The sequence below is a fragment of the Camelina sativa genome, chromosome 11 (genome assembly GCF_000633955.1).
Source record: "Camelina sativa cultivar DH55 chromosome 11, Cs, whole genome shotgun sequence".
Classification (NCBI taxonomy): Eukaryota; Viridiplantae; Streptophyta; class Magnoliopsida; order Brassicales; family Brassicaceae; genus Camelina; species Camelina sativa.
Window position 1 is genome coordinate 31,379,396 of NC_025695.1, and position 9,690 is coordinate 31,389,085.

The 9,690-nt window shown below is 33.6% G+C and overlaps 1 protein-coding gene across 1 annotated transcript; it reads left to right on the plus strand.

The window, feature by feature from the left end:
- Nucleotides 5,182-9,278, plus strand: LOC104724826 (protein STICHEL-like 4). Its single transcript, XM_010443373.2, has 6 exons — nucleotides 5,182-7,623; nucleotides 7,712-7,931; nucleotides 8,002-8,382; nucleotides 8,470-8,869; nucleotides 8,943-9,006; nucleotides 9,084-9,278. The coding sequence occupies exons 1-6, from the start codon at nucleotides 5,848-5,850 to the stop codon at nucleotides 9,183-9,185; spliced, it is 2,943 nt and encodes a 980-aa protein (XP_010441675.1). The 5' UTR covers nucleotides 5,182-5,847; the 3' UTR covers nucleotides 9,186-9,278.

Genomic DNA, 9,690 nt, shown 5'->3' on the forward strand with positions numbered 1-9,690 from the left:
TAGTACCTTACTGAATCTGCTTGTTCTTACTCAATGCAGGTGCTAGATATGAGCTTCCTAGGTATGTACTAAGTGAGCCCACAAATCTGATCCGAGAGGAGGGACCGTGAGCAAAGCTTAGTGTACAGTTACCACAAAAGTAGGTAGAAGAAGAAGTAAGAAGACTAGAATCGGACTGACGCAAGTCTCTCATATTCAATACTTTTTGCAATTGATACTACACACTCTCTGTATAGTTACTGGAATCTAAAGTGGGAGATGGTGACACGTGGTATTAGATGAACAGATGTACAGTCAGGATTTGTGACGTTTTTTTTTTGGGGCAAAATGATCTAATGAACCTTTGATTCTTAAGCGCTGTACTTATTCTTGACCAGCTTTGAGTTTACAGAACAAAGATAAGTCATAAGATTAAAAATAAATTGTGACAAGAAAAATAGAATTTATGTATTTTTTAGTTTGATTCAAAATGATTCCCTCCCTACACAAATTTCTATAAAATTATCGAGAATGGCAAAACTTTCAAAAACATTTGTGTCAGAAATGGTCTTTCACTCTTCCTCTCTCAAGTTATCATATGTCTTTTTGTTCCTTGAATTTTGGAGCTACGCATTTAACTGTACCCAATTACAAAGATTTGTTTAACATTGATGAGTTATGTGATCAAACTTCAAAAAATATTTATTTTTTCTTGGAGGCATGTCACAGAGTTAGTGTACAGATTATGATATAAATAGATCTAAATTAATTTCGTTAAGGTCAAAGACCACAGAGTGAACCCAAACTTGACTGTTTGTTGTTACATAAAATATAAAAAAAAACAAAACAAAAAACAAAAAACAAAAAATCGTTTGACCGTTTTTTTTTTTATATTTTTGAGTCCCAAAAGAAAAAACGATAATTGTCCTTATTAGAAAGAAGAAAAGATATCTACCAAAAAAAAGATTTTACTGGATAAATAATATGTATATATGTTATTGTAATGAAAAAAGATGGTAGAATTAGCAAACTACTCAAGTTGAATAAGCTTGAAATCTATTGTGCTTACGTATGTGTCACTGACCACGGGAATATATTTTTCTTCCATTTGACTATTTTTCTTATTTTTTCAAATTTATTTTGTAATGTATGCTTTATGTTATTTTTTATATATATGTTATATGTGCAATCTATACTTAAAATTCAATAATTTTGTGGGGTTGATAAATTTGGCATTTTTGCTAATTAAAGAATATGACTTTTTGCTCACCTAACGTTAAAACTAAAGTGTGAGTTCATGCTAAAGCAGAACACGAACAAGAAGATGATGCAAGTCTACGAGTAACTTGAGAGTCTAATGCAAATTACAAACAATAAAATCACGATTACCAAAAACCTTATATATATTGTAGTAATGATATCATCTTGAATTGGATTCAAAATAGTCATGTGCTTATTCGTTCTTTGTTATCTAGTCAGGAAGAAAAATACACAAATAAAATATCTCAAAAAGCAAGATTCATATTTTTATTAATTGAGATGATATATCATGAGTATTAAGAGACAGAAAGGTGTAGAGAATGTATAAAATTGGATGTGTTCTATTAGGTATTAACCCAAATCTTCTTTACAAGTTTGAACAACATTAGACAAAGTAAAAATTCATGAGACTTTTGGATTATTAACCCAAATCTTCTTTACAAGTTTGAACAAAATTAGACAAAGTAGAAATTCATGAGACAAAGTATTAATCCAAATCTTCTTTACAAGTTTGAACAACATTAGACAAAGTAGAAATTCATGAGACTTTTGGATTATTTTGATATAATATCAATTAAGGGACCTAAATTGGTATGTCGTCAAGATAAAAGTACGCTAACTTTCCTAATTGAAGTTGAATAAAAGAGATAGGGATGTGTTAAACATCGAAGCTCAACCTCCCCCAAATCTAATTTTTAATACATTGGAAGTTAATCAATACAATAAAAGATGGAGTGTTTATCTCTATAACTTGACACCTCAGCTTCTATATTGAAGCAGGTGTTGTAAAAAAATCTCTAACCACCCAAATTATAACATTAATACACATCAGCTCATTTTACTCTTATGTGGACAAAGGAAAAGGAAAACGAGAGCGTTTAATCAATTGCTTGATTTCTTCTTCTTCGTCGCCGGTCCGAATGATGTTGAATGCTCGATTTTCTCGATTTAATCAATTGCTCGATTTTGTTTCTACAAGAAGTCTGATTTTGGGATGAACTTTTGTTGGATATAGGCCGGTGAACTCATGAAAATCGAGTACCAGAAAAAGGTTGCTAATTTAAATCGGGTGAAGAAAGGAGGCAGTCACTCGGATTCATTAGAGAGAGCCAAAGCAGCGGTTAGTCATTTGCATACAAGATACATAGTTGATATCCAATCCATGGACTCCACAGTTTCATAAATCAATCGTCTACGAGATGAAAAACTATACTTAGAGCTCCTTCACCTTGTCGATGCGTAAGTTTAGATTTGTCCAGTGGTGTTGAATCTCTACAAATTTCTGATCGGACATGTACTAGAATTTTTTCTTCACATCCTCAATCTAGATATCTGAGTAAGCCCTTTATCTCGATGCCTAATGTTTTTCCCTGAGTTCTGTTTGATTATTGATTCCATGTCTTAGTGATAATGTCAACAGGTTTGTATAATAAATCAACAATAGACTTAAATTGTTAATTGAACACTGTTTTCGTGTTGGATTCTAATAATGGTGTTTTTTTCCTATGATGATAGAGACGGAGACCATCTTGAATTTATGAGAAGTTAGAAACTATGGACGACACAACCGCTGAGAAGCGCTGCTGAAATTATGTTTAGTCTTGGTATCGACAAGGAAATGCAAGCTAAGAAAACCAAAGATAAAAAAGCTAGCAGTTATCTATAGAGAAGATACAAAAGACATATGTATTTCCTATAAAAAAAATAAAAAATAACACTCAGTTAACTTATGACTATAGTTGTCAAAATCAAACAAATATTAAATGCAAGTAAAGTTAACCAAGAAACAGAAGAAACTGCCAGGAACAAAGATAATGTGTAATATTTTCTTCTGAAACTATTTTTAATTTTTAACTTTGATTCTTCTTGTTCTGAGATAATATATTATACTCTAGAAATCACATAAGGTTTGTTTATGGAATTTCAGTACAAGGTATTCACCTCATGTATGGTGTTCTTAAAAAATGAGAGGCACATCTGTTTCATTTGATTATAGTTTTTTTTTTTTTGAAAAAATTCATTTGATTATAGTTTCAAAAAAATATTTGTATTATTACTTATATGTATATTGAATAAAACAAAATTTAAAGAAAATCCCGCGGCGTAGCGCGAGTGTCAACCTAGTAATCCTAAAACCTTTACTTTTCATAATCTTTTTATTGGTTCAAGCAATTTATAAATTATACTCCCTCCGTTTCATAATATAGGATGTTTAGAGAAATATTTTTGTTTCATAATATAGGATGTTTCCAACTTTCTATGTAATTTTTAGATTAAATTTATATTTTATATTATGCAGACTTGTTTATATTTGGTTAAATTTTTTTAAAGTAACTATTTCTTAATATGCGTGTTTTCACTAAAACATCTTATATTTTGAAACGGAGGGGGTATCAATTTACAGAAGACTTGATTTAAATATTATAGCCGTTTAAGCCCTAACCATCATAAGCTTCTTTTGGTAAGCAAAATGATACAACCTTAACTCCTCAAACAAAATGTAGATCATTCCAAATATTATCGTTACAAATTTTGTCAAGATATTGAATTGCGTTGATAAGGGGTGTATGAATAGAACCACATTTAGTATCTAGTTTATAAGAAAAATTCAAGTTATTAGTTATTACCATCTAGTTTAATACCAAACTGAAAATCTTTTAAACCCTTAGAATACGAGACAAAAACCTTCAGGCCCGACACTAACCCAGTGCAGGAAGTGCATTTGCACCATGTTCAACCTAAATTCAATTTTTTTTTTTTATTTATACCCTTATTTTTATAAAATCTGAACTGAACTAAAAAACGATTTACACTTTAATCTAAATTTAAAGATATTGTTGATTTTCTTTATTGGCAATATATTGTTGTTTTTCCAGTTCTCTTCAAAATATGGTAAGTAATTTGAATTTCAATAGATAAAACTTTTATTTTTATTTTCTAAAAAGTTTGAATATTCAGTGATTATCGCACCGGATGTAGCCGATGTTTAAGCCGGCCTTGTTCTAATTCATCAAAGAAAATAGAAACAACATTCACAAAAGCTAGAATGAGTAATGAGTGCATCAAGACATGACCGGTGCATTGTAAACATCCTCTTTCAAAGCCTGGTTAAAATTCCATAAACGGAATAACTTTTTACTGTTGGTCAAAAGCTAACATGATCCTCATCGATTTTATTTCTTAATTAATGTCGGATACAAAAGTTCAGCTAAATTGACACTTAATTTTGACAAAAAAGAACCTATCAACGATGTTGTAAAAGAAACAAAACTAAAAGCCACATAAGCAAACCATTGCTAATTTGCTTTGTTAAGAAGAAAAAAAATAGCATCCCATTGATGATATAAGAACAATTAAAAATGACTTTTCAATTGAATTATAATTGATTTTTTATTTTTTATTTTGTAAATATTTAGCTTATACAGTATACAAAATTTTGAAAAATATGAATGTAAAATTAGAATATATATATATATATATATATATTATTTTGTCAACATTAGAATATAATTTTTGAGAGAGAGGGTATGTTTTTCCGGTTCTTCTTACCATCTCAATATAATGCATGACTTCAACATTATTCAACAGCTTAGAATTTCACCATTTTCACCATTGTAAATTTGTAACTAGTCTAATGGACGGTACAGTGCAAATTTTCCAGTTTTTGTATTGTTGGCGACGATCGTACAAACATCACCAATCACTATCATAACTTAACTACTAAAAATACAAACAAAAGAAACAGCTAAATTCAAAGGTGCGAACTCTTTGGTCTCTGTTTTTGTTTTTATTTTTTAAACCCAACCATGTTACATGTTATAAAAAATGTAATTTTTATATACATTTTTCCACTTCTCGGAAACGGACAAACCGCTTTATAGGCGATGCTCTGCTTGCTTCCTCTCTCTCTCTCTCCATGTGTTCGTGTCCGCAAAACAGATCTCAAAAAACCTCTCTCTCTCTCTCTTTCTCTCTCTCTCAAGATTCCCACTCTTTCTCTCTCTATACACTTTGAAAACAGCGTCTTTTCCTGCCAAAAAAAAAAGAACCATCGCTTTCTCCAGAGAAACCTCACTCCTGCCTCATGTGAATGTTTTGGTTAAGAAAGAGAGAAAAAGAGGAGAGACATCTGTGACTGCCTTAACCAAACGGTGTCGTTCTCGTTTCTCCTTTTATTCCTCCACTTGTATAAATCTTTGAAACGGACCATTCAGTTTTGTTTGTTTGTTTGTTTGCTGGTCTCTCAATAGTAAAAGTTTGAATCTTTTCTTAAAAGAAACAGAGCTTTTTCAGATTTTAGCATTCTTGGTTTGGTTTTTATTTCTTTCTTACCTTCAAGTACTATAGAAGAAACACATAGCTCAAAAAAGTTTACATTTTTGCTCAAACGGGTCCTTAATTTTTGGGTAATTTTGGGCAAGTTCAGTGAATCTTGGGAGGGGCAATTAGGGCTATTACCAAAGTCAGTGAAATCGTTTTCAAATTTGGAAACTTTTGATTTTCCGCGGAAGAAAATGAGATACAGCTCGATTTGGTTCTTCTATAGAGACTTAGACAAGAAGATTCTCTCGAAGAAAACAGAACACTTGTGATCATATCATCATATTCATGAGTAGGGCTTCTTCTTCTCGGATTCTGAAAGATTCAAATGGAGACATGGGTGAGCATCTTCGTAACCATATTCACTTAACCAACTGTATTCACTTGAAGAACCATATGCACAACAACAACAACAACAACAAACAGAGTCCGGTTTTGTCTGACCGGTCTCTTCTTATGAGAGATCTTGTCGTTCTCCAGAGATCAAGATCACTCCGAGACCCATCAGCGAGCCCGAATTTGAAAGAAGATCATAAGGATTCACGTGAAGGAAGGAGAAGATCTGTTGATCAGAATGTTGTTAAGAAATCTGGTCTTAGGTGGTCTGGTTCGTCTCCAATAGTGAATTTTGGGACGTCTAAGGTAACTCCTTCTGATGAAAAGTTTGATAGGTCGAGTAGGAAAAGTTATAGGTTCGAAGATGTTAACGAGGTTTGTAGTGTTGACTCGGTGAAATCGGGATCTAAAGATAGGGTCAGTAAGGTCAATGAGGCTATTGTCAAGACTCTGTCTGATCAGTTAAACGAGGTTGGAGGTGATAGTGATGATTTGGTTTCTTATAATGTTAGACCGCGCAGTAATGGGCATAGAAGACGTAAGTTTAGAGGGACGAGGAGAGCGGGACGTGGTGTTAATGTTAGAGACGATGTTGGTAATGAGAGTGAGATGTATATTGCTTCTAATTCAGTCCCTCGTGGAGAGAAGTATAAAGGAGAAGGAGGAGGAAGGGATAGAGGACAGAACATGAGTGGAGCTGTTCCAAGAAATGGTTGTGTTCCGTTTAACTGGTCGAGCATTCATAATAGAGGTAAAAGTTTCTTAGATATAGCTGGTTGGAGTTTATCTTGTGGAATGTCTGATTCAAAAGGAAGGAAAGGTGAAAACGATATGCTAATGTTGTCTGATTCAAGCTTCTCTAATCACGAGACGTTACCTCTTTTAGTCGATAGCGCAGATAATGAAGAATGGGTGCATGATTACTCAGGAGAATTAGGTATCTGTGCTGACAACTTGCTCAAGAATGATCAGAAAGATTTAGAGTTTTGTAAGAAGAGCAGCCGCAAAAATACTCGGTGGCATCAAAGCTTTACGCAGAAGCACGCTCCAAGAACGTTCCATGATCTATTGGGACAGAATCTAGTGGTACAAGCACTATCTAATGCTGTTGCTAAACGAAGAGTTGGACTTCTTTACGTATTCCACGGTCCAAACGGAACCGGGAAAACATCTTGTGCTAGGATTTTTGCTAGAGCATTGAACTGCCACTCTACAGAACAGTCAAAGCCTTGTGGCTTATGCAGTTCTTGTGTTTCTTACGATGATGGTAAGAACAAGTACATTCAAGAAATGGGTCCTGTTAAAAAATTCGACTTTGAGAATTTAGTCGATAAGATGATCGACCGTCGTCATCAGCAGCAAAGACAACACCTTACCTTCATATTCGATGATTGCGATACTATGTCAACAGATTGTTGGAACGCGCTTTCGAAACTCGTTGATCGAGCACCTCGTCGTGTGGTTTTCGTTCTTGTTTGTTCGAGTCTTGATGTTTTGCCTCACATTATCGTTTCGAGGTGTCAGAAGTTCTTTTTCCCTAAGCTTAAAGACGTGGATATTATCGATTCCTTGCAAAGGATTGCGTTAAAGGAAGAGATTGATATCGACAATGATGCGTTGAAGCTTGTTGCTTCGAGATCAGATGGTTCCTTGAGAGATGCGGAAATGACTTTAGAACAGCTGAGTTTGCTAGGAACAAGAATCTCTCTTCCTTTAGTTCAAGAAATGGTAAAAAACCAAAACCTTCCGTAACCTTTTCTACATTTTGATAATTGTTTTCTCATTATGTTCTTGTTTTTTTTTTTTTCTTCTTCAGGTTGGGTTAATCTCTGATGAGAAATTGGTTGATCTTCTTGATCTAGCCTTATCCGCAGATACTGTCAACACCGTAAAGAACCTAAGAATAATAATGGAAACCGGTCTAGAACCATTAGCTTTGATGTCACAGCTTGCAACCGTCATAACTGACATACTAGCCGGAAGCTACGATTTCACCAAAGATCAACGTAAAAGAAAGTTTTTCCGGCGACATCCACGTGAGTTTCCAAACATTTCCATTAACCAATTTTTGTAACTGTAATTAACCAATTTATTTCGTTGTTGCAGTGTCTAAAGAAGATATGGAGAAGCTGAAACAAGCTTTGAAAACGTTATCTGAATCAGAGAAACAGTTGAGAGTATCTAACGATAAACTAACTTGGCTTACTGCTGCATTGCTTCAGCTAGCTCCTGATAAACAGTACTTGCTTCCTCATAGTTCTTCCGCTGATACTAGCTTTAACCATACTCCAGTAACGGATTCGGATCCTTCAAACGGCGTTGTAGCTAGAACAAGAAGAGATGGTAGTAGTAAGCAAGATCTCAGTTTCATAAAACGACCTTCGGTTGAAGATATTTGGTTAACCGTTATCGAAAACGTTCGAGTTAATGGTTTAAGAGAGTTTCTTTATAAAGAAGGAAAGATATTTTCGATTAGTATCGGCTCAGGTAATACAAAAACATTGATCATATGTTTGCAAAAAGGTTTTTAAAACCGTTTATGTAGATGGCTCTTAACTTCTTTATATCTGGCAGCTCCTACGGTGCAGTTGATATTTATGTCGCCAATAGCGAAATCAACGGCTGAGAATTTTAAAGATCACATTTTGAGAGCGTTTGAGGTGGTTCTTGGATCTCCAGTCACGTTAGAGTTCAGAACCGAGTCAAAGAAAGACACGAAAAACGTTGGTTTAAGCAATGGTGAGAGATACCACGAAAGCGGAAGAAGAAGCGAGATCATCGAAGTTGCTGAATCTGAGTCTCCAATGACTAGAGTTAGAAGGAAACACTTGGAAGCGAGTCAAAACCAGAATCAGAACCAGAGCATTGTGAAAGGAAAAGTTTCGTTGGCTCAAGTGATCAAACAAGCTGAAGGAAACACTTGGTCTAAACACAAAGCCGTGTTGATTGCAAATAAGCTTGAACAAGAGAATTTGTAAGATTATTTACCAAAACTTTTGTTCCTTCTGTTTAAATATATTTGTTTGATTAATTCATTGATTTTACAGGAGACTTGAACCAAGATCAAGAAGCTTGATTTGTTGGAAAGTGTCAAGAAACACTCGTCGCAAGGTAAAAAAGATTAAATTTTTAATGTTCAAGTTTGATTATAATTTCTAATTGAAATTTTTGAAATTGTGAATTTGTAGCTATCGAGATTGAAGATGAGAACAAGATGGATACGGTTACATTCTTTGTTGAAGCTTGTCTCTTGTGGGAAACGTCTATCAACGAAATCTCCTCCTAGATGATAGGTTTTTAATTTTTTTTTTTTGCTTCTTCTTCTGTAGTTTTCTTTGATCATAATGTAATCTTTTTAGCTATATCATTTTCTTGAATCTTTATTCGCATTTTGCATCATTTTTTAAAAAATCAAATGGTGGTCAGATTAGATCTAGTACAAACTCCAAACCAGTGGTTTCATTTATCTCTTCATTGTTTGTTTACACCAAACCTCAGTTTAGGAAAATGATAAAGTTGTTATGAATATTATATATTGTATGGATGCCCATTATCTGGTCATTAGTATATGTGTTATACCCTAAAGTTGTATCATCATTATATATGTATTATATTCTATGGGATAGATTAATAACAAGAGAACAATTCCTTAAAACCCTAAAGTTGTATTATTATATATGTGTTATATCCTATGGGATAGATGAATAACAAGAGAATAATTCTCTAAACTTTTGTTCTTAACACGTTATTAGCACGTTCTAACCCTAGCCGTCTATAGCAAAAAAAAAAAAAAAA

Coding starts and splice junctions, on each gene's coding strand:
- LOC104724826 (XM_010443373.2), top strand. CDS start 5,848: ATGAGTAGGGCTTCTTCTTCTCGGATTCTGAAAGATTCAAATGGAGAC. Junction 8,383..8,469: donor TTCGATTAGTATCGGCTCAG/GTAATACAAAAA, acceptor TATATCTGGCAG/CTCCTACGGTGCAGTTGATA. Junction 9,007..9,083: donor CAAGAAACACTCGTCGCAAG/GTAAAAAAGATT, acceptor GTGAATTTGTAG/CTATCGAGATTGAAGATGAG.